Here is a 24665-nt window from a genome sequence, read left to right as displayed (position 1 = left end):
TTTCTACCTGAAAACTCGAGTTTCTGGACATCCTCCCAAAAGGGGTGTTAGCTCTACCTACCTCGAGTGGACAGTTATATCCTACCAGGATGAAAATTGCTGCACCCAGGAGCATCCTTTGCCCTCTACCCAGTTCCACAGAGAGAATTCATGTTTTGATCAGGTGAGATGTTACAAAAGCAGAACCACTCACCTTCAAACCAATGTTCCCTGAGGTTTTAGCCATCTTTAAAGGAGACAACACCATCCATACTGAAGAGCAGCTGTTCAGGGTGGGTTTGTACCACAGAATACACTGCTGCTGCTGTGATCAAACTTAAAGCTCAAGTTTCCTACAACTTAAGGAAGCAAATTAAAAACAAAGAAGTATCTACAAAACATTGACAAGGATGTATTCCAAAACCAACCATATCGAGGAATCAGCAAAAGGAGATAAAAGAGCAGAGGAGGAGAGTTGCTTCTTGAGTTTTATTTCATCTTTTGCACCGGCCCAAAATGCTGCCTCTATTTCCTGGAAGCCACTCATTTCTCCAGGCAGTTTGGAGAAAGCACAGCACCAAGGCCAGAGACAGTCCACACCCATTTGCCACCATTCCAATTGTTCCACCTGGGTGTCAATGAGGGAAACTGGGAACCTCAGGGTGACAGAGAGTGAGCACTAGAAGGGAAAGGACACTGAACAGGGCTGCTCCTCCAGGGACACAGCAGAGTTAATGTCAGAATGTTGACTTAGAGCACACTGCATGATGGAACACAGGCTGCCCACAAATCCACAGCAACACAGTCAAAACACACCTAAATCCTACTGGGCTTATTGTGCTTATGTTTTTAAGCTCACTGGTTGGAACTGTTACTGTTAGATTTAAAGAATTCCTTTTTTAAGGCAAACTAAAGAAATAAAAATGTGACAGAAGTATGAAAGGGTTTCACTGCAGGTGAAATTTAAGTAATGTGAAGTGTTTAAAGAAAGATCAGTCATAGTGTTAAGTCTGTGATCAATTTATGGAATACAGATTGCATTTGAGATTAGACAGGATTACACTCTTGACTGAAAAAAATATACTAAAACTCACCTGTCCCTTTCATTCTGAGATTCAGTTTGGTCACTGAAGGGTAAGAATGAAACATTTTTATGTTCTGAAAAGCTTCTGCCAAAATCTGAACAAGTATTTCAACAACCTGATTCATCTACACTGTACCTCTAAGCACTGCACCTCTAGTGCACAAATAAGTGCACTAGCTTCTGCAGGAAAAGAAAATAATTTAAGGTTTCTTTTTCTGTCAAGTACAATTTCTAGAATGAAATTATATTTTTAAATCCAAGCATTCCCATCATCTGGAGTCAGAAAATTTCTCTGCTTAACACATCAAGATGAAATTACTTTTTGTTTCTGTGTTCCTTAAATTAAAAGTGAAGTACTGATGGCAGCTCTGTCTTGAAACAAAAGACAACCCACACTCGTCTCAGTGTGACCAACAAATCAGTTGGACTATTCAGAACAAGCAACCATCTGATCCCAAGAAAATCCTTTATTGTGGGATGAACAAACTTTTCTAGGCAGGATGTGCCCTACTGCATATCTTTTATGTAATATCCAAAAGCAACAGTGAATTATTTAATACCAAAATAATCACTCTAAGGGAGCTCAGAACACAACAATTTCTAGTTTCAAAGTATAAGCCAGAGAGAGGGGGTTTCTTCAGTATTTTATTCAATAAGCACATCAGCAAATAAAATTTCCAGCTTCCTAGAAATAACAGTGCACACTTCCCTCCTTAGTTATCCTTAAACATCTGGTTTTCATATTCCCCAGGCAGCTTATCCAGGCTTTTTTTCCCCCTCTGTGACTTTCCCATTTTGATTAATTTAATAAATAATGGACTGCACAGGTGATCCTAGAGAAAAATCCACATCCCAGCACTGCTGGACAGCCAAGTTCACTGGATGTCATCATCATCAAAGAGATCTTCAAAATCTAGTCAGGAAAACAAGACAAAAGTTAACCTCAGAAGTCTCAATGTTACAAATGCTCATGCAAGTACAGTACTTTGTTTCTTGGTTAAGGACAGAAATAAAGGTGAATTCAGTGAATTAGAGTTACTGCACCATCAGTTATTTGAAATGTACCATCAGGGTGATGATTTTGCAGATTAACAAATTGGGATTTGTGTTAAAAATGCCCTCCTCAAAAACATTTAATTGCTTTAAAGGTGCCAGTAACACTTCTGTCTCAGAAGACTCTCCCTGAAGTGAAATGGTTCTAGTCACCTCTGGAATTACTCCTAACTACTCAGCTTTGCATCTTCTTTTTTACTGAACATAAACTGATCACCTAATAACTGAACACAAGTCTTTATTCTTACAGAAGGCAATTGACAAGTACCCTACAAAGAACTGAGGATGAATCCTCAGTTACAAGAGCCCTAAACTACCAGTGGAATGCAATACCACAGTGATGGCAGAAATACATGGAAATGCCACTCCTGAATGCTGGCTCCAACAGGGAGCTGGGTGTCCCCACAGCTCTGAGAGCAGAACTGCCTCTCACTCCTGTAGTAAAAGTCTTGAGCAAAATGAGAAATGTCCTTTATTTTGGAGTAAACACCAGTTTGTGTTATTAACACTACCACAACAAGTAGATTTAATAACATCTAAAACTCACTGTTGCAGTGTCTAAATGTATTTCTTAGAAGCATAAAAGCCCCTTTAGCAGCCAAGTGCAGCACAGTGTTGAATGTTCTACCCCTCAGTGGCCTGATCTGTATCTCCTCTCTCTCAAAGCAGCTGTAAAAACTTGCATTTCGGCTGAGAGAATTGGGATTGTTCAGCCTGGAAAAGAGAAGCTTCGTGGTGGCCTAAGTGGCCTAACTGCAGCTTTTTAGCACCTGAGGGAGCCTGCAAGAAAGACTGGGAGACTATTGACAAGGGCCTGGAGAGGCAAAACAAGGGGAATGGCTTCAAACTGACAAAACATAGGTTTAGGTATTCGAAAAAAACTCTTCCCTGTGAGGGGTGGTGAGGCACTGGAACAGACTGTCCAGAGAAGCCCGCATTTTCACATGTATTTGAACTGTTTAACATAAGCTATTTGTTATGTGAACAGACTAAAGGATTTTTTGCTTGTAGCGATTAACGCGCTAAAACTCTCAGGAGAGGAAACCCCGCATTTTTCCGCTCCCGCCTGCATCACTTGGCACTGCTCTCACACCGCTCCCAGAGATGTGGGTAGCGACAAGTTTAGCGCCCACCAGGCACCAAAGCCACGAGAGGGAAGCCAGGCGAGGCGTGCTGAGATACCCCCGGAGCACGGCGGCCCTTACCGTTGAAGAAGTCAGCATGCACCGCTTTCTCGTTGGCGGCCAGATCCATCAGCAGCCCCGTGCTTCCCCCTGCCTGCGAAAGCAGCCGCTGAGCGCCTCCGCGCCGTGGCACTGCGGCCCCGCCAGCGGCCCCGCCAGCGGCCCCGGAGCGCCCGCCTCACCTCATCCAGGTCCACGTAGGGGCCGGCGCCCTCCGGGAACATCTCATCCACCGCCGGCTTCATGGCGGCCTCTCCGCGCGTCACTTCCGCCGCGAGAGCGGAGCCGAGCGCCATGGCCGCCCCCGTGCGGGGGCCGCGCCGTCGCCGTGGCGACCAGCCTTGAGGGCCGCCATCTTGCTCCCGTCGCCGTGCAGACCAGCCATGGAAGCCGCCATCTTCCTCGCCACGCCCCTGTCGCCATGGCGACGGCGGGGCCTGCGCCCCGTCCGGCCCGAGTGAGGCTTCACCCTCCAAAGAGGCGGGTGCGAGTGACACCGGCGGCCCTTCCAGCCCCAGACTGGGTGCATTGCTTGAATAACTCCTGTACACACAGAACTCCTCTACGCAGAGAGCAGTCTCCCTAGACGAAGCTATGTGTAAGAAAAAAAGCTCCCAAAGCCGTGCAGCAGAATGGAGGGGTTTATTGTGTCACACAGAAGCATAAATTGTTAAAAAGGGATTAATTTAAAGCATGAACTGCTGCATGTGGCTGCAGTGTCACTTAGGGGCTGAGGCACAATGCAGGTGTGTTTGCTGGCAGTCGGGTGTTCACTCAAACACCTTTACAAGAAATGGTAAAAAAGAGACCCCTTGAAGCCATGAAATCCCAAAGCAGCCGAAGGCAGCCCAGGGGTGTTACCTGGCAGACAGGAGCTCACCCAAACACCCGGGCAGCAGCTCTGGCAAAGCTGAGCAGGGCACTCAGTGCTCATGGTCACGGACGTGGTAGCCAAGGTGGCTCCCAAAAGGGAACTGGGCAAAGAAGGCTCTGGCCATGTCATTGATCCTGTTGTAGGCTCCCAGGGTCCGGAAATATTCCACGTAGGACCAGAAATCATTGGATGAGAAGGGCCAGTATGGCAAGGCTGCAGCTTCCCAGTAGGGATCTAAAAAGACCCAACCAAAATAAAATACTGCAGATTACTATAATACAGAGTGCTTTTGTTGAGAGGCTGGACTTGGAGCCACCATGGTTTGGGGCTGTGAGTTCCCTCTGGGGGCTGGTGTGCTCCTCTGCAGGACAGAGGCAAGGAGAGCCACTGACCCCCTTGTGACCCACTCTGCAGAAAATGGAGCCAGTATTCCCTGCTCCAGCTGCACCAGGAGTGACAGAGTGGGAGAAGACAGGGAGCAGGAATAAAGGGACACATCCCCATTTATGCCAATTCAAGAATTCATTTGGGCTGGTTCAATTCTAGAAGGCTGCTGGTTATTTGAAAGCAAGGAGCGATTGCAATCAAAAGTAGTTTTACCTCATGCCACATAATTTGCTTTGCTGGCTATAAAAATATAAGGAATAAGGCACCACCCTCTATGGCATGCCCCTGCAACTGGCCCCAGTGCCCACAGACCTCCCAGGGACTGGGGCCATACTGCCCTGATACTGCCTGGAACTGCAGAGTTGTGCCTCTTCTCAGGGGACTCATAGGACACGAGCTGAGGGGAGGCAGAGGAAGGCTTTGCCACTTGGCAGACACCTGCTGCCCTTGGGCCTGCTCTACAATATCAGTGTGATACAGTCATTGAAACAAGATTTCCTATTCAGCAGGAGAACAAAATCGGTTGTGAAAACGCAAGAGCTGACCACCTTTGGGCCCAAACATGGGCAAACAGAGAAGCATATATAAAATGTAAACAACAGCTGAGACCACAGTCACAAATGTATTCCTGTGCAGCATAGATAAACACGGTATTTTATTTTTATTTTAAGCCCATTTGGATGAATGAAAGTCTTTCCACTCATCTTGGGGCCAGGGTCTTTAGTAGGAATTAAGAGCCTTTAACAATTCTGTTGTCAGACTTCAAATTTACAGAGTAAAGTTTGCAGCATGCAGGCTCAGAAGGTACGTAACAAACCAAATGAGCCAAATGCTGTCTGCAGAGGAGAACTCACTGTTTATATCAGCTGACCTCAGATTCACTTTGCAGGCTGCTGCTTGGTCCAGTGTGAAAGAAAACAATAATTGCTGGTAATGAGAGCAAAGGATAGTGCCTGAACAGGGTTTTAATTCTAGATTGATGCCAGTTCTCCTGACTGCTCCAAAAGTATGTGAAACAAAAGTATTTGCTGTACACAAACACAGATGATATATTAAACATATTTTAGAGATGGTATATTTAAAAGATTTCTTTCTAAAGAAATAGAACAGAACATAGGGGGAAAAGGTTTGAATTATAAGTAATCATATTAGACTTTATTGTGCATTTGTCCTGTTAATATCTATTATAATACTCTCTGCATATTTGTGCACTGGAGATGCTTCTGGCTGTCCTCTGGTTAATTGAGATGTACACCAGCAATGGGAGTACTTGGTTATTGCAGATACTTCTCTGCAACTTTTTTTTCAGACAGAATTCTGTCTGAAAAGCCAAAAATAGGATAAATGATAGAATCATCAGTAAGCCAGTGTAAACATCATTAGGGTGTTGAGGGTTTTTTTTAATCAAAGGCAAACACTAATCCAATGGACTAATCACACAAAGTGACATGAACCACAGGGTAGCTGTGCTAAGGGATTTCTTCCAACATTTCACTAATTGGATTTGTAGCAATTTGTAAATTTTAAGCTTTTTGTCATGAAAGTCGGTATCTCTTGCCAAAAAGCAGATACATATACAGCATTATTGTTCAGGATAGAAAAATTCTCAGATGTTCTATACATTTATAAGTCTGGTGCATTCCAGTTAGGATTTTGTACAACAGAATTAGTGACTTGACTGTAATCCCTTTTCATTTTAAGACTGGATATTAACTCTATGAGTATACATTATTAATACATCACCACCTTTTAACAAATTCTAAAGGAGTTTTTTAAGTTCACTATTCTTTTTCCACCAAAACTAATTTAAAGCTTTTCCATTGTCCACTGAGGTTAATAAGTATTCCAGCCAAAGTCACTGCTGGGCATCAAGTCTGGGAGTTACAAATTACTCTTCTAATTATTAGTGACACAAAGGAAATAAAAAACACAATAGGAATTACCATCTCCATCCTGGATGGATCGTGCATCTGTAAATAAAGAGGAAATACATCAGTACCAGCTCCTGCACAGAAAGACTTTCTGTTAACCAAACATTTTCCATGTATAGCTAGAAGCTCACGAGTTTTTTAATGCCCACATGGCACCCTCTGTGTACCCAAAGGACTTTTGTTTCTTCAACAGCAGAGCAAGGAACTCCCCATTTACAATCAATCACTGCTACAAACCAGCTCAGTCTGGCTGTTAGTCAGAACTCTCAGCCTGAACAGTTGGGATTAATATGTCAGCAATACTAAACAGAAGATACTGTGTTTGTAACAAAATGTTTGTGGTGGCTTGAAAAAATAAACAAGAATAAATTCAGTTGTAATCTTACCTGTTAACATGTTCATCAGCATACAGAAAAAAAATAAGCCAGTAAATGTCATCTTGTCAGCAAGAAACTTCTCGTGTTTCTGAAAAGTAATCTGTACAATTGAGGATTATTACAAGAGATTAATAATGATGCAAACTCTATTATTTCTTGTTTTAATAGAAGAATGCATTCCAAAATAGATTCTAGTTACTAATTTAGGCATAACAAAATCCAATTACATTTCTTACAGCTTCTGAAGTGCAACACAGAGTATTAAAAGACCATCAGTCCTGAAATGTGTATTGATATTTTGGTTTGAGATGGCATAAATCCAAAAGGTGCCTTTCAATGAACATGAAATCAAGTGTCTTTGGAAATGTTTGATTTTTTGGTTAATTTAATTTCACTTTGGAAATTACCTCTCTCTTTCTCTTCTTCTCTTCCTCTTGCAGCTCTGAGTCAGCTACAAAACTCCAGAAGGATTTCTATTGCTGTAAAATAGCAGTGCTTTGTAAGGAAGGGTGGGGGAAAACGTCACTGAGTTACTACACCAATCTGATTTTTTCTTCTTCATTTTAACTGCTCTCATTTGCATTATATTTCAGCACTCCCCATGGAAGAGACAGTTTCTGAGAGGAAATCAGAATCAACTTCGGCAATAACACTTGTTTTTGGAAGATAGAGGGAAAACTCCAGAAGCAAATTCAGTGATTATTACAGTTGCTGCCCTCCTGAATTTCTTTTTTTCTTTCTGCCCCTTTAGAAAAATAGATTTTCAAAAACGCTTGCTGAACAAATTGCTAAAAGGATATTGAGTTCCCTCTCCAGCTCAGTCACAAACCCCAGAAATACCTGACAGTGCTTTATGTTCTTACTTAGGATCCTTAGAATCTAGACCTTAAAATGTACCCAGGCACTGAGTGTCCACTAAAATCAATTGGGTTACAGTAAATAAAGAAGGAGGTCCCTGAGGACCACAGCCATGCTGATGGTGCAGGTGCTTTCAGAGGGTCGATAAGGTGCATTGAAATGCATTTTCACATCATACCCATTTCCTGGAAAGATTCCTCTCCCACACCAAGCAGGTGCTTTGGTCTCCAGCCTGTGCAGGTTGCTGTGTGGATCCTGCACTTGAGAAGCCTGAAGGGGAGACACAGTTTGAAGAATATTCAATTGACACATACACCTTGATTGTTTTTCATCCAGCACAAAACTCCTGATGGCAGCAGGTGTGGTCAGGCACGAAGGTGTAGCAGAAAGTGTTCTGTGCCTCACAGGCAGACTGGGGATTTCCAGGCTTCTCAAAGATGTGGCTGTTCAGGTCATCTTGCCAAACCTCCAGCTATTTGCAGATGGCACCTCTCTTGAGAGGAGCTGCTGAGACACCAGTGAAGAACTCATTGTGCATGTTCATGCTGTGAGATCTGACTGTACAGATGCTGATCTGAGCTGCACTCTCTTGCTGGGCATTTCCAGTTGCCTTTAGGGTCTACAAAATCATTTCTGTGTGTCAGTTCTAGACACCAGCATTTCCCAGCTGGGTGCGTGAGTCCTGACATTGGTGCCTTTGCTATACCACATCCACACATCTGCCACAGGAGCACAGGGGAAATCTGTGTACGCCCAAAGTCCTGCAGCACAGAGAGCCAGGTGAGTGGCCTTGCAGGAGGACCCAGTTTGGCTGGAGTTTGTTCCTATCTACACACAGAGTTAGATAGTTTTGCCAAGAATTAATTCAAGATGTTGTGAGTAAGGGGAAAAAAGGGTGCATTGTAGCACACTGTGCTGTGCCAACTCTTGTGAAGGCTGAAAAGAAAAAAATATTATGAAAGCAGAACCTATTCCATCTTTGAAAGGCTTTAATTCTCCCGTTTAATATATATCTCCCGTGGCAGTGTGTTTTTGATACTATCAGTTTAATGTTTGTATTCATGATTTACTTTTATACTGTTATATGTAAAATGGATCACTGTGTTCCTGCCCTACTTGGTTCTACCTCAGTTACAGTTTTCTGTCAATCTGTGTTATGTAACCCCCGGGGTCCTGTCTGTCACTTCAGGGCCTCACCCTGGGTCCAGAAAGTTCCAGAGAGGCCGTCGAGTGATTGGGCAGGATCCAGCTTTCCCCTCCTGCTTTACCCTGGTCTGTTACCGTGTCTATTATGCTCAGAGCCACTCCCCTTTTGTTCCCGACTGGTCCAGAACAGACCCCACCCCCTGTTCCACCCCCCATATAAAAGTTACTGTAATGGGACGCTTCTGGTCTCTGTTGAGGCAGGCATGCTGAGGTGAGGACTGCCCTGTCGGGGGTTCCAATAAACCCAGTGGGTTGTACCCTCTTCAGAGTCCCCTTTTCATTTCCTGCCATAGTTGTGCTCTGTTTCCTGACTAGCCAAGGCTCACAGGGCTGTGCAGGTGTCCCAGGACATGGAATCACACCTCTCTGCCGTGGTGCCAGGGCTGGCTGGGGCCAGGGGACGCTGACAATTTCCTGGGCCTGTAGGAAGGCTCTTTACACGAGCCGCATTCTTGCAGCACCTCAGCCCACTCACCTGGGTTTCAGCAGCTGTGGGTGGGAAAAGGCAATTCCTTGGAGTTCTGTGCTGTATCCTGGTACCTGGGTCCCCCCAGCACTGCCTGCTCTCCCTTTCACTGCTCAGTCTGCATATCCTGCTCCAATAAAAAACCAGAAGCACTCAGCTATGCTGATACACACACAACACAGTCATCAACTGTATTGAATAATTCCTAAAGTGACTTTTGTGCACATCCATCAGTAACTTTTGTTTTGGCAGTTGATAAACCAGGTGTAGTTCCAAGCAGGAGGTGAGATAACACCACCTGAGGTTCCGGATGATGACAAAGGAGAACAATGATGCTCCTGATGTGGCCACATCTTGCTGCTCTCCTCTTGAGATATTGAGTGTTGTAGGAGGACAACGAAGTCTCAGCGATTATCAGATTCAGGGTCAGTCTGGTCACAACATGGTCTGCTACAACACTGGAAGATCTTGGGAAGATGCCCATAGCTATTGGGCTGACACACACCTTTACACCTATCTCCATACACCTTCTTATTCTGTCTTTTGAAGCTTGGAGTTATTTCCAGACCCAGAAGGATCACTGATCTGACATTGTGTGACAGTCTTCTAACAATTGCACGCTTGCAACTTAATTCAAATCAAAATTTTCCACTTGCTAGTGCACATATTGGAGATGTGAATACATTGACAGGGTTTTCATGTTAAAGCAGACTTAGGGAATTATAAAAAGAGGATAAGAGTTAGCATTGAAAACAACTTGCATTACAGGATATAACCTCTTCTATCAACACTTCTGTTGCTGTACATGACTACTTGTCCCAGTTGGGTCTGTTTTAAACACAATGTTGGAGTAGAGAACAACTGATGAGTTCTCATCAGCTGCTTGAAGGACTGTGCCTGATGGGGTCTGTGTGCCGAAGAGTGCACAGTGTACTCTCTGGCTGGTCCCAGTGCACAGAGTGCAGCATTTCATCCCCTCTCCTTTTTTTTTTTTTTTTTTCTTTTCTCTAGGGGCACTTTCCTTTTTCCAAACTCAACACAGAGGGCAATTAAAGTAACAGCACTGGATGTCCAGCACAAGTGTTCGCATGGATCAGTTAGCAGAGCCCTCTGCTAATAGTTGCTGCCCTGCAGGCTTCTTCACTGCTGAGCAGTAATTGGAGATGCCATGGTGCCGACAAGTGCAAATCTTGCTCAGCAGCAGCCACGTTTCAGCAGACACTACAGCACTTAACAGGGCAGCTGCTTAATGTGTTCAGTGTCTTAATTTCTACTTATTTTGGAAAGAAATTTACTGTTCTCCTTTTTCAGAACAGCCCATTAGCTCAAAAAGCTGTTACTCCTGCTGACAAGAAGTTCTTGGGGCTCTGTACTCTGAAGTTTACGTAAAGTTTTTTAGCTAAAGCCATTCACTCAGAAAAGCTTTGCTACATGATGGAAAAGGCTGTTGGTTTTTGCTACCCACCCATCCCAGGAGGATCCAATCAATATGTACTTTCTGTAGATGGCTCTCAAAGCCAGAAAATCCCACACAAAGCCATGTCAGAGACAGTAATCAATGAGAGCACAGAGGACACTCCCTTGGGAACAGGGGAATGCAATTTGGGCAGCACAGGTGTTTGTGTGACTCAATAGGGAGCAGTCCTGGAGCTGCCAGCCTGCCTTCAAATGGGCCTCTTACTAAGGGGCTGTTTTACCCAGAGCCAACCCCTGTGGAGCAATTCAGCACTCCCTGTCGATTAACTTGAAACAAAGATAAAGGAATACATAAAAGCAAGTTTATGGATGCTTTTGTTTTCTCAATAGCTATGTTAGACTGGTATCACACACACAAAAATCTATAAACCTCCAGGCACTGAAAAAACCCCTGTACATTCTTTTAAAAAGCCAGAATCTTTCCTATTTAATCAATAGACAAAAGCAAATGCATGCAGAGCTCCATAGGAACTTATTTAAAAACTAGATAAGACTTATAGATGCATCTGAAGTACTCTGCCCTTGAGCTGAGCAGACAAAATGTTCTCCATAAGACTACAACACTTCTGTACATCAGAAACAACTCACAGCAGTGATCTATTGACCATCCCTAAAAACAACAAACAAATGTTTGATTATTTCTTCCAGCAATTTGTCCAAATAATACAGGTCAAAAGGTGATTCCTGTGACTGGAATATGCTTTGCTCAGACAGGTGTATGGACACCATAGTACCAGCAAAGCCAAGTAACAAAGTGACCAGTAAATGTAAAATGAGGCACCTGTGTAAATTTCTCCCACTTTCAAGGCATGTGGTTTCTGACCATTCCCACTAAACTAGATTTGGAGCTACCAAAGATAGTTGTGATATAATGTTTTTAATGCTCAGTCATACACAAGAAGACAAATCAAATAAGAAGACAAGAAACAAAACCCCTAAGAAATCACCTTGCCATTGTGCCAGTTAGTCCTATTTTGAATATTGCCTGCATTTTTTGGTCTCACACAACAGAAGGTCATAATTGAATAAGACAAGATACAAAGAGGAGCATGAGGGGAATTAGCAGACAAGGACCAGCTAAAGCAGACTGGGACTATCCAGGCCAGCAAAAGGATGACAAGACCTTGATTTCTACCAGGAGATATCAAAATAATCTTGCACCAGCTTATTCAAAACAAAAGGTAGTGGGGTTTGACACAGTTAAGCCATGAAATGTCTTATCATGATGTAATATCAACTACACAGTGTCCTGGCTGCAGTGTCTGAGGCCAGCCTGGCAGCTGAACTCTCTGCATTTTTGTTCCGTCTCGCTCCTGTGAAACCCTCTGCTGCTGGGCCAGGTGAGCTACCAGGCTGATCCTGGGCTTGATCTTACAGTCTCTTTTACTGAAATATGACATATTTCCAGTTCTTGTGAACAGACAGCTTTTCTGCCAGCAAGTGGTTTGATCAACCTGATAATGGTAGCCCCTGGAAGCAATTGAAGGGAGACATAGCAGATGGATTTTGATAGTTACAAAACCATTACCATAATAATTGCAGTGCCATTAGAGATAGCCCAGTGAAAATGAACCACTTGCTGATGTACTAGAGCTAATTGTGAAGGTCGGAGTTACAAACCATAGAGTTAACAAGTAGCTCCGCACTTAAAAGCCAACAAATAAGTGCATCTGTTCAGATTTACTTCAACTTATCATTTTAACCTCTGTCTGAAGGAAGGTTGTATTTGTACACACAAATGAGCTGTGTTCACAGGTAGCAGGCAGTGCTGCATGCAGCAGCAGGTACTGAGAGCAAAGGAGAGGAGCAATTCTGCTGGCATCAGGACTAGTGCAGCTTGGCTCCCAAGGAGCTGATCCTGCCAGGTATCCCAGTGCCATTCCCCAGGAGTATCCCCAGCTCCCCCCCACTGCCCCTTTTCCCTCCCAGGACAGCAATGCCAGCTTCAAGCATCAGGTTTGGCTTTCTCCAGGGACCATGCAACCTTATTGGCACAACACAACAGGCTGGTGCTCCTGCTCAGCAGTCAAGCAGATGCTACTGAGTCAGCAAAGGACAGCTGCTGGCTGACTTCTCCCCTCCTGTCACCACTGACACCAACAGATTTTTTTCTACCATCCATCTGGAGATTTTCACATGAGTGACAGCAACATCACACCCAGCCTGCCACCAGAGTGGGTTAGGATTTGGTAACATTTCAAACTGGTTTTGCTACAGGAAAAATGGAGTATTAGAGCCAACAAGTCCATTTGGTTTCTTGCATGTTGTTTCCGCTGGAGACACAGTTGGCAATGCCTGTCAGCACCACAGAAGGTACATGGCAGTGAGGAGCGCTGGCTTCCAAGCAATTCTGCTGCAGGGAGAATGAGAAGCAGCAGCAGCTGTATTCCAGCAGCAGGGCATCCGCTGTACTCACTCCTCCTGCACCCATATTAGGCCTCAGCTCAACCAAGGCACCTTTTTGGATAAATTGGTCAGTTCTTTACTTTAGCCTTACTCAGCTATTCAGCACAGCCACAGATGACTGCACTTGGGAGGGAATGTAATAAACTGGTCACAAACTGACAGGTTTATTCAAGAACTCTCAAGAGAGGATATATTTTTCACATTGTCATTAAGGTTAGATGTATCATAGCAATAACCTCCACCATTCTGAAATATACTCACAATTTTTTCAGATTGATTGAATGTTCTAGCTGCACTTAAGCTATTAAGCCATCAGCAGCTGTTTATTGTTTTCATTTCACAGAGATGTTTCTTTAAATAAAAGTACATTAAATATGTCATTACCAAAGGTAAGATTTCAGTAGGATAAATAGAAGCTTCTTTACACCCATGGATTTTTCTTCTGTTTGATTCATATGCCAAGGCTACTTCAATATCACCAGTTACACCTGTTCACAAGCAGCTCTGCCCTAGGGACAATAAAATTGATTAACCAGATTGATGAAGAGATGAGCTTGATTACAAAGAATCCGTCACAAATGTGAGCAAGTTGCCAGTATATTTGATACCAGCAATCAATGAGGCCTGTTAGTGGCTGTACCATTGCAGCAGTTGCCAGACCAAAAGCCACACAAGCTTTGCTACAAGTAAAGTAGGTTAGCAAACCCAAGGAACATCACATGTGGGTCTGGAAAGAATTGTTCTGTTTATCCATCTTGCAAAGTTTAGCTGTTTTAAAGTCTGGCAGAGTAAAGATTATCAGTCACCGTCCCAAAATGAAACAGCACTTACCTTCTGCCCTAGGTTTTCTGGGTAACAGTGATCAGTACTAACACTGCAGCTGGAGAACAAACCCTGTACAGCTCTAGGAGCTTATAAATTATGGTTACTCAGATTATTGCCTGATAGACAGAAGGCAGAGATTAGCCTTATAAGTTAGTGGCCTTACCAAGAAACTTTGCAGTGATTATGCTTGAGGTCCTAGTTTGGACTGATGTGCTAAAACTCCAGTCCAGTTGGACATGACTGAACCTATTATATCAGGACCAAATAAATTAATCTTTAAAACAGCATTGTTGACACTCAAATTCCCTGATGTATACGGTTAAACACTGGGAAAGCAGTTCTTGCCTGCAGCATTTATTGCTATGTAGTTAGTAATTTGATGATCATTGCCCGTGATTTTGCAGTCGGTTTGCACCTGACCTTGCCTGGCAGCTCAGACTATGACCTGCCTCACCATTCAGTTTAATGCCATTTTTGTCACTGTAACTGAAGTTCAGCCGTGTGCATGGGCAGAGCAGCCTTACCAGGGTCCTGGCACGGACCTCGCTTCACCCCTGGGGAACCACAGAGCTCGCATGAAGCAGGGACAGCCGCGTTACTGCGGTGTGGGATTGCCCGGGAGCAGCGAGCCCTGGCCGGGCCGGTGCGCGGGGCTCCAGCTCCCTCTGCTGTCCTGGGATCCCGCTCAGAGCCCGGGCTGCTCACACGGGCCGGAGGGCACCGCCTGCTCACACTTAGCACAAATAGCATGCTTGCTATCTGTACAAAGTCGGGGTAAAACTGCAGCTGCTGCAGGAGACAGATAAAAAACAGGACCAAAGACACAAAAGTCAAAACCCCATTTCAGCAGACTACTTTTGTGACTGAAGGATATATCAGTTTCTTCCTATAAAAAAAGGAACTAGGAGTACCTTACATCCTCTATGCAGATAACACTCACCTTAATAGCATCAAGGGGAGAAAAACAACCACTGCCACATTCCCTAACGCCCTACTTCCCCCATTAGGCTCCATTAGCCCTTACAGGACAGCAGTACTCACACCAGCCTGCTATAGATTACAGCCTCAAATGCACAAGCAGGAGCCAAAACAGAAACACTCAGAACTCCAGCAGAGCCAAAGACTAACACTCCCACAGAAGAGAAGGTAGGATTTACAGCCTGGGCTGAGCTTAAATGCTTCCTGGGACCATGGGCAGGGGCGTGGGAGGAGGCTACAGGTGAAGCTGATTGAGGCTTTTAGGCGCTCAGGTCCGAAATTAGTGCCCTCGGGCCCCGAGAAACGTTTATCATTTAAAGGGAAAACTGCTGAAATTTTTGTAAAGAAGATAAGAGATGAGTTAGGAGAGGAATGGTGAGGGCACTGTTGCTGGCAAAGCTCTAAAGCATTCCTTGGCAAACACAGTCAGCTCCTGGTATTGCTCATGTCTTCCATGTGACCCTGCAAAACCATTAAGGTACTGGTTAAAAACAGGCAAGGAGACCCTCTTCTCCTTTTTTAAAGCCTTTATTGATCAGCCTGGGTGGGGGCCCGAGGGGTCGTGCTCACCACCACTGCTTCTGGTGGACAACAAGGAGGAGGAGGAGGTGCAAGCAGCTTTGCCCAAAAGCAGAGCTGGTGTGTCCAACCTCACAGAAGTCCTACAGGAGATTTCCTAACTTTGGCTCGTTGGAAGTCTAGGGGGTGACCTCAAGCGTGTCCTGTCCTGTCAGGATGAGACATCTAAATGGATCGACAGAGAACTTGGTGTCTTGTCAGTCCCCCAGTGTGGTCCGGTGAGCTATTTGACAATGGCTCGCTGGCTCTGGGGGTCCACATGTGGTGATCTCACTTCTGTTGTCCCTCAGACCCACGGGAGTTGGCATGGTTAACGTACCAGGTGGAGCCATTGGTGCCATGTGGAATTACAGGGGAGCAGTGGGGGTGGGGCCTGGTGGAACAAGGAACACAGGGCACAGCAACTGGGATAGGGGTACAGCAGGGTACAAGGTGAGTAATTTTCATTCATTAACATCGTTAACAGAAATGAGCAGTAACTGCACTACAATAGACATGGCTAACAGCAACTTTCAACATTTCTCTTTCTAACAGTACTTACATGCTTACCAATATATTTAATCTACAGTCATGATCATATCTATTTTTAAATCCTTTAAAATGTGCTGAATTTTAAACTCACCTTGACTTGTGGCTTATAGTGTTGGTGGGAGCTTAAGACAGGAACAATAACTAAATGGGCTGCCTAAGGACTGAATCAAGGTGATTTCCCTTTGTTGCCCAAGCTTCTTTGTCTATGATCCCTCGTGTCGCATTCCCAAGGCAAATGTCTGTGAATTATGTTAGAAGACAAAGGGTACAAAGCATTACAACTGCCAGGCATGTGGTGGCTTGTCTCACCCAGCACTAGAGCTGGGCAGCCCTTGGGACAGTTGGCAGAGACTGGGCAGGTGCTCTCAGGTGTTCTTGGGAGAGAAGGGAAGGAGATTTTCCTTTAATGCTTGATTCTTACCAGTGCTTTGATTTTCTTGGTCTGGGCAATATGTGCATGGTGGTACATCCCAAACCTGCCTTTCCATGAGCACTCTCTTTGTGCAAGGCAGCTGGTGCCAGAGTGCTCCGCTCCCCTTTCCCTTTAGGAAAGGTGTGACTGCTGCACAAGCACATGCAAAGAACAGCTGTCATGAAAGAGTGTTTTAGGTTGCTCAAGGAATCACTGACAAAGATATCAGCAAAATCAGGTTTAATGTTAAAATGAAAATGTGACAGTTTATTGATAAGGTTCACCTACTGCTTAGTAGGTGGTTAAAGCACACTGAGAAAAATTAGACTAAAATCCAGTCCAATCAATTTGAAACGAAATCAAATCAATCTATTTGAAACTAAAATCAAGAAAAAATTATCTACCTGGAGGATGGGGATAGGGAAAGGGTGAAGATAAGAAAGAATAAAGGAGACCCTCCTGTTCAGCCACAATGTTCAGAGTGAACCCCCTGGCCAAACTTAGCCCTGGACTTCACCAACAGTTCAGGCCTAAAAGTTTTAATAGCTCTTAGACTTGACAGCGCTTAATTTAAACAATTCAACAAAATATTCTTATATGACTTACAATAGCATAACGATGACTTACTTATAGGCCTGTCCTGGGTTGTAGTGTAGGATGTACACAAAGTATTTATTTATTCTATCACCATCTTCATGAACTGTTAAACCAAGTGGGGTAGTGTTCTAGTGTTCCCAGGCCCCCTGCCTTTGGGGTGTCTTCTGCTAATGGCCCGTTAAAGCCTGGCCCATGACTCACAGGTAACTCCCTCCAGGAATTATCTCTGTTTAATGGGCTGTCAAGGACCCACTGCACGATTCATCATCCCATTGGGACATGCCCTGCCCAGGGGGAGGAGCCAAGCATTCTCACCTGGATATAATCTGGGGTTTGGGGCAGTACAAGCAGCCCTTACCTACTGGATTCCCAGAGGACCAGAGCTACCAGAACTTTCTACAGGATCACTGCTTCAGGAAGAGCACCTCACCTGGACTGCTTCCACCACCCTGCTCAGGTTGTATTCTGACTCTGTCAGTGGTCGTTTATGTTATTGCATTTATTTTATTTTTTTTACCTTTTTACCTTTCTTCTTATTAAATTGTATTTCTGACTTGGAGCCTCTCACTCGTTTTGCTTTCAAACCACAACAAGGCCTAACTTACTTCTGACTCTAAAGCACTCCAGAATCTATCAGAGCAACATCCATTGTACACTGGCTATAGCACTTTGACCTTCACACAGACCTACAGGAGCAGGTACAAGGTAAATACCTGTGAAAATTCCCCTCCAGCTGGATGCGGTTTCATCTTCTCAATGGGCAAAGGGCTGAACTTTGAGGAGTGGTCATATGTGGCTTAAGGCTCTTTTACAATAGGCCATTATCGCTTTCTGTGATTCCATTTGACTGGGGTAAAACAGGGTGTGGAGTATCCATTGAACTCCTCCCTGTTTGGCCCATTCTTGTACCTGACATGAGAAATGTGAGCCACTATCATTTAGGATGGTATTGGGGGTAGGTAGGCTCCATGACCAAGGTGACAGTCCCTATGCTGTGTTTTTGACCATTGGCCTTTTGGCATTTAATTGCCGTGAGTAGGCCAGAGATTCCTCCTACACCTGTAAGAATGTATCAGCATCCCTCAGAGGGTTCCAGTGGCCCAACAAATCAATTTGCCCTGTGCCCCAAGAACTTTTTCCTTTACTGATGTGTAGGGATGAGACTAGAAAAGATAGAATTGTTTTGTCAACTCTCTAAAGCTTTTAAAGTATCTGTAGCTGTATAGAATTTTAATATATAGCTGTATAGTTTCTAGGACTTTCTCACACTTTGGAACCATAGTTACCCTTTCTCACATTTTATGCCAGTTCTTGAAATTCTGCTTGATCTTATTTTCAAGGAGAAAAATTTCTAACAAGAACATCCTGTTTTGTTCCAACATCTGAGCCAAAATAATAAGATACTTCATAGACATAACAACATATAGGGCTAAGAACACTTGGAGGGGCTCCCATGGGGCAGATGCAAGAGTGGGTTACCAGGACAACCAGTCTCCTATTGGATTTACGTGCTAGAGATGCTAATTAGTTAAACTTATAAAAATTGTGAAAACTTGATGCTGTGCCAGCATACAGGTATAATGTGTGCACCTGAAAGCTTTCATTAAAAGACTGCTCTTTGTGTAATCAATTTCAGTATTGTTTGGAAAGTTTTCCTTCTGATTTTAGGCAACCACTTAACTAAAACTGGGGAGATAAAACCAGAGGATCCCTATACAGCTATATATTAAAATTCTACACAGCTACAAATACTTTAAAAGCTTTAGAGGGTTGACAAAACAATTCTATCTTTTCTAGTCTCTATCACTTATATTCAGCAGTAGCCCATAAAGATGAAACTACAGCATGCACCAAGTAATTGAGTAATTGTGCAGACACTAATTACAAATACAGCCAGTATGAACAGTTGTATTATCCAAGTCCAGTTTGCTAACCATGAAGTAAGTGTATGGTTAATATTTTCAAAGCCCAATGAGTAATCTTCAAGAGTTACCTGTTGTGGTTTGAAAGGAAAACAAATGAGAGGCTCCAAGTCAGAGATAAAATTTAATAAGAAAAAAGGTAAAAAGGTAAAAATAAAATAAATGCAATAACACAAAGGATCACTGACAGAGTCAGAATACAACCTGAGCAGGATGGTGGAAGCAGTCCAGGTGAGGTGCTCTTCCTGAAGCAGTGATCCTGTAGAAAAAGGTCTGTTAGCGCTGGTCCTCTGGGAATCCAGTGGGTAAGTGCTGCTTGCACTGTCCCACATACCAGCTTATATCCAGGTGAGAATGCTTGGCTCCTCCCCCTGGGCAGAGCATCTCACAATGGGATGAGGAGTTGTGAAGTGGGTCCTTGATGGCCCATTAAACAGAGATAACTCCTGGAGGGAGTTACCTGTGACTCATGGGCCATTAGCAGAAGACACTCCAAAGGCCATTAGCAGAAGAGGCAGGGGGCTTGGGAAAACACTAGCCTATCTGGTTTCAACAGTTCATGAACATAGTGATAGAATACTTTGTGTACATCCTACACTGCAATCCAGGACAGTTAGCTGATCTAAAATTTGAGTTTGTTTCCAAATTTCAGTCTTTTTTTTTTTTTTTAATTCTTCCAGTCTCATCTATATAAGAACAACAACTAGTGTTAATGACTCTGCACATGCCCACTTGTGAGACCAGCAGAAAATCAAGACCCAGTCTGTCGCAGAATCACACGAGCCAGACCCTGAGCTTCTTCTCATAAGGCCACAATTATATCTGAAATGTGACTCTCAGTATGTTCAATAGTGGCTGAAATGTTAACACCTGCTTTCTCCATTACTTTTAAAGAAGGAACAGGAGTCATAATTGCACTATGGAAAATCATAGGATGCTCAACCAGGGGATTATTGGATGTTTTCATCTCCTTACATAGTCCTCATCCACCTTCTGCATTAAAGGCTATGTTTCTTTTAATTTCACCTCATTTTGAAGCCAGGAAGAGTTTGAGTATGGCAGGGGCTCCCTTTACTGGTGTCTTTCACATTTTATAGTTTACAGGTGCTGTAATGGGAATGTTACTAGGGCAAGGCTCTTGCATGGCTTGGACACAGGCAGCTTTTAACAGCAGTGAAAACTCGCTCAAGGATTTAATGAGTATGATCAGAGGCTCTCCTCTCGCCCCCACATCTATGTCACCAGCCCAGTTGTCCTGGGTTGCCGTGTAGGATGTACACAAAATATTTATTCTATCACCATCTTCATGAACTGTTAAACCAGGTGGGGCAGTGTTTTCCCAAGCCCCTGTCTTTGGGGTGTCTTCTGCTAATGGCCCATTAACACCTGGCCCATGACCCTCCAGGAGTTATCTCTGTTTAATGGGCCATCAAGGACCCACTTCACAACTCCTCATCCCATTGTGAGATGCTCTGCCCAGGGGGAGGAGCCAAGCATTCTCACCTGGATATAAGCTGGTATGTGGGACAGTGCAAGCAGCACTTACCCACTGGATTCTCAGAGGAGCAGAGCTACCAGACCTTTCTACAGGATCACTGCTTCAGGAAGAGCACCTCACCTGGACTGCTTCCACCATCCTGCTCAGGTTGTATTCTGACTCTGTCAGTGATCCTTTGTGGTATTGCATTTATTTTATTTTATTTTATTTTTACCTTTTTACCTTTCTTCTTATTAAATTATATCTCTGACTTGGAGCCTCTCATTTGTTTTCCTTTCAAACCACAACACCAGTGCACCACCTTGCTTGTGACTGAATGGGGATCATTTGGGGGTAAGAAGTTAAAAAGGAGCAGGACACCAAAACCCTTTAGCTTCTTCACCACTTAATAAGACTGTCTCCTCCAGATAAACAAACTTCCCATAAATACTCAGTTTCAGTTTCACCTGGTTTACGGCTGTAGTGTTCTTGCAAATTTGCCATCTGAATCTGATCAGACGGAGCTGGGGTTTGGCTATGATTTCTCTGTCCACCCTGAGCTCCAGTAGTTACCTCTGTTTTTGTAATGGGTCTTACTCCATGCACAGGGGAATTTAAAGGAGATAAAAGATCATTTTCCCCTGGTCTGTTACTGCAGGGATCACCCTATGTATTTCCATCCCAATCTTCAGGGAATGCAATTAGTTTTCTAATCTGCACAATGTCAAGAGGATTTGGAGCCTGTATAAGCATCAGCTCAACTTTACTTCAGCTTTTGTTTTCCTTTTTTTGTAACTGTCTCTGCAGCTGTTCTGTTTCCAAGGACAGTAATAGTTCAGTTTTTTACCTGCCTTCTATTTCAGTTTGCAGCTCTTGTTTCTCTTTAAGTTGATTTTTCCTATACTAGCAGGCAGCTTCTAGGCAGGTGTCTAACATTTTACAAACAATTCCTTTGTTTTTTCCAGCATTTATATGGCCCCGAGCTGTTTCTGTATGTTCCTCCACAGCCTCCCAATCATGCCAGTTATTCCACGACCATTCATTTGAGAACTCAGGACCTGGACTTAGTCCATGCTTTTATAAGTAGTCAGTGATTTCGTTTCCCATCCTGCTGACTACAACAATTTGTCACAAATGAGTGTTTTCAGTTGCTCGAAGAATTGCTGGCAAGGTACCAGCAAAAGCAGGTTTAATATTAAGGTGAAAATGTGACAGTTTATTGATAAGGTTCACTTTACTGCTTAGTAGGTGGTTAAAGCACACAGAGAAAAACTGGACTAAAATCCCAAATCAATCAATCTGAAGGTAAAATCAACAACAAAAAAATATTTATCTGGAGGATGGTGTTATAAATGCAATGGCAAAAATCGAATTAATAAAGAAACAATTTATTAATAAAACAATCCCAATCACCGATAAAGAGAGAAAACCACAAATAGGATTTACAGTGCAGCGCTGGGTGGATGAGGGGTCCGTACTCTAAGGTACAGTTTTCCCAAATCCACACGGAACGGATCGCAGCTCGGGGTTTTATAGGGGTTTTCGTGTCCCGAGGCGAAACAGGTGCCCGGGATAGTCCAGCAAATAGTCCAAATAATTTTTGGATGAGCTTCCCGGATTTGTCAAATAGTATTCTGGGAAGGTTCCTTTCACATGCGGATGGGGCCCGCCAGTCCATGGTTATTTCAATGTGGATTCCTCGGCGGAGAATTCTCTTTTCGTTCGGGAAGGAATTTCTCTGTCTGGGTATGATGCCGATTCTTATCTGGGTTGGCTAGTGTCTTTGTTCATCCTGATGGCTCCTGTCCTGTTCTTTGTCCCAGGACTGGCAGAAGCCTGGCTTGGAGGAAAGTTTTCTACAGACTGTACCTTTTCACATTTTATACTAACACCAATCTAACATATATTGCTATATTCTTTTATCACGAATTTTTACCCAATGTCACATTTATCACAATGAGAATGGGGAAAGGGTGAGGATGGGAAAGAGTGAGGATAAGAAAGAATAAAGGAGACCCTCCTGTTCAGCCACAATGTTCAGAGTGAACCCCCTGGCCAAACTTAGCCCTGGACTTCACCAACAGTTTAGGCCTAAAGTTTTTAATAGCTCTTAGACTTAGCAGCACTTAATTGAGAGCTTAATTTAAACATTTTAGCAAAATATACTTCTACGATTTATGGGCCTAACTTACTTCTGACTCTAAAGCACTCCAGAATCCAGCAGAGCAACACCCACTGTACACTGGCTGTAGCACATTGACCCTCACACAGACCTACAGGAGCAGGTACAAGGTAAAATACCTGTGAAAATTCCCTTGAGTTCAGCAAAGGACTCAAATCAAATGTCTGCATCTCCTCAGGGCTGAGCCCCCAGGAGTGGGGTTAATTAGCCCAGGCTCTGTTGCTGTGGTGGGTGATGGTTCTGCAGGAACAGCAACGTTGAGGCTCTTTTGGTCTGAGAGGCTCCACTCAGAGAGAGGGGCTGGTCTCAGCCTGCTGCAGTCCAGGAGAGCCCAAAGGGTCTCCCTTCGCACCACTCTTTATATGGCCACGAGACAGTAGGCTTTGGTCACAGTAATGTTCCATCCTGGATGCTGCAATTTAGGTCAGCAAGTTTCTTTGAAAGTTTGATAACAAAAATATAGTTCCACTTGGGTTGCTATTCAGCAAGAAAACAAAGTTTTCAAGGCTGTTAGTTAAAACCCGGAGCTCATTAGACAACACAAGCTCCTGGGAGTGGACAGTGTTTCTTATCAGGCCAGAGGAGCTGAGCCCAAGTGCTGTTTGTCAAGGCTAAGGCCCAAGAAGCATTTCTGAGGTTGCAGTGCAGTCCAAGGAGGGGTGGGATGCAGCAGCACTGCAGCACTTTGAACACTGACAGCTGGGACATTTCACAGCTTAAAACAGGAGTGTGTGTCAAGGCAGTGACCCACACAGGCTCACACAGCTCCCCCCTGAGCAGGGAGCACCTGCCCGTGGTGTCACCACATGGCTCTGTGCCCTCCCAGCAGCTCCTCAGTGGCCTGGCCCCTGCTCAGGTCCCCCTCCACAGCCCTGTGCCCAGCCTGGCACTGACGCCCCTAAATGGGGACTGCTGACAAGGGCTGATACTGGTTTTGTAGGCTGTCCATGCTCAAGATACAGAAGAAAGGGGGTCTTTAGAGGGAATGGAAAAGGGATATTGGGAACCCATTTCCAACCATACTTAATAAATGGGAACATCTGTCACATATGCATTGGTTAGGCTTCTTTCCTGATTGCTAGCCCAGGGCCTGGGCTTCTCTGAAAACTGTGTGCTTCCCCTTGTTTGTACAATACTGGTGTCTCTGCTTCTTTCATCACTTCCATCCTGTCCATTAGCAGGTGTGGAAAAAATACCCTACACCACAAAGTTCTCTTTTTTAGTGTAACCAGCCTGCTGTTACCTTCTGACTCCTGCTGAACAAGGTGCCAGAATGCCTCTCACCCTTTGTATAAAATGTCCCTGCTCATTATGCAGCTTTCCTTTTGCTTAGCCTAAGGGCAGAGACTTTTCATTTTCCTCTCCAGTCCCCAGTGTCCTTCCTCCTCTCATTACTGAAAATTCATGTATGGGAGATAACAAAGTCTCATCACCTTCTCACTGCCTGAGCCAGCACAATTCCTAATCCCTCTCAAACTTCCAGGGAAGCCAGAGCCTGACGCACATAATCCACTCCTGACCTTGCCAAAACACTGCAGACATGATTAACTCTCCCCACCATGCACACCTCCCTCTCCCAGCCCTCCATTCCGTCAGAGCAGCCAAAACTGCTCCACAAACACGAACTCCCACCCCTGTCCCTTTGCCAGCAGCTCAGAAATGTGAGCCCACCCTCACATCAGTGCTCTTTGCTTTGAGTCAGCCACCTCTCTTCCTTTTTTCTTGTTCTCACATGCTTTTAAATGCTTTTATCATCATGCTGGTGATTAGATGCCCATTTTCATCTGCATGAAACAGGAGGACCCAGCAATAGAGACTATAAATCCTTCAACTTTAAGTATCTTTCACTCTGTGTGTGTATGGGTGTCAGCTTGTTCACAT

At 44.2% G+C, this 24665-nt stretch overlaps 2 protein-coding genes across 3 annotated transcripts; both read right to left on the bottom strand.

The window, feature by feature from the left end:
* Positions 1–1689: 1689 nt before the first annotated feature.
* COPS9 (COP9 signalosome subunit 9) lies at positions 1690–3604 on the bottom strand. The gene is made up of 3 exons (XM_083868429.1): positions 3483–3604; positions 3322–3394; positions 1690–1976 (listed from the first exon to the last, which is right to left on the bottom strand). The coding sequence occupies exons 1-3, from the start codon at positions 3594–3596 to the stop codon at positions 1939–1941; spliced, it is 225 nt and encodes a 74-aa protein (XP_083724555.1). The 5' UTR covers positions 3597–3604; the 3' UTR covers positions 1690–1938.
* Positions 3605–3960: 356 nt separating this feature from the next.
* OTOS (otospiralin) lies at positions 3961–10105 on the bottom strand. 2 transcript variants are annotated; one of them, XM_083868183.1, is made up of 7 exons: positions 9905–10105; positions 9409–9526; positions 7906–8346; positions 7277–7348; positions 6879–6969; positions 6505–6531; positions 3961–4408 (listed from the first exon to the last, which is right to left on the bottom strand). In XM_083868183.1, exons 5-7 carry the CDS (start codon positions 6928–6930, stop codon positions 4224–4226), a joined length of 264 nt encoding a protein of 87 aa, XP_083724309.1. In that variant the 5' UTR covers positions 6931–6969; positions 7277–7348; positions 7906–8346; positions 9409–9526; positions 9905–10105; the 3' UTR covers positions 3961–4223. The 2 variants fall into 2 exon arrangements, with proteins under 2 accessions (XP_083724309.1, XP_083724308.1); XM_083868182.1 differs by having other exon boundaries at positions 9409–10105.
* Between the last annotated feature and the right edge of the window lie 14560 nt (positions 10106–24665).

The sequence above is a fragment of the Zosterops lateralis genome, assembly GCF_965231275.1.
Source record: "Zosterops lateralis genome assembly, chromosome: 10".
NCBI classification, from domain to species: domain Eukaryota; kingdom Metazoa; phylum Chordata; class Aves; order Passeriformes; family Zosteropidae; genus Zosterops; species Zosterops lateralis.
The sequence above is the reverse complement of the archived record's forward strand: the minus strand, read 5'-3'. Positions and strand labels throughout refer to the sequence as shown.

Coding starts and splice junctions, on each gene's coding strand:
- COPS9 (XM_083868429.1), bottom strand. CDS start 3,596: ATGGCGCTCGGCTCCGCTCTCGCGGCGGAAGTGACGCGCGGAGAGGCC. Junction 3,395..3,482: donor CCTACGTGGACCTGGATGAG/GTGAGGCGGGCG, acceptor CTGCTTTCGCAG/GCAGGGGGAAGCACGGGGCT. Junction 1,977..3,321: donor GCATGCTGACTTCTTCAACG/GTAAGGGCCGCC, acceptor TTTCCTGACTAG/ATTTTGAAGATCTCTTTGAT.
- OTOS (XM_083868182.1), bottom strand. CDS start 6,930: ATGACATTTACTGGCTTATTTTTTTTCTGTATGCTGATGAACATGTTA. Junction 6,532..6,878: donor GCTGATGAACATGTTAACAG/GTAAGATTACAA, acceptor CTTTATTTACAG/ATGCACGATCCATCCAGGAT. Junction 4,409..6,504: donor ATCCATCCAGGATGGAGATG/GTAATTCCTATT, acceptor GGGTCTTTTTAG/ATCCCTACTGGGAAGCTGCA.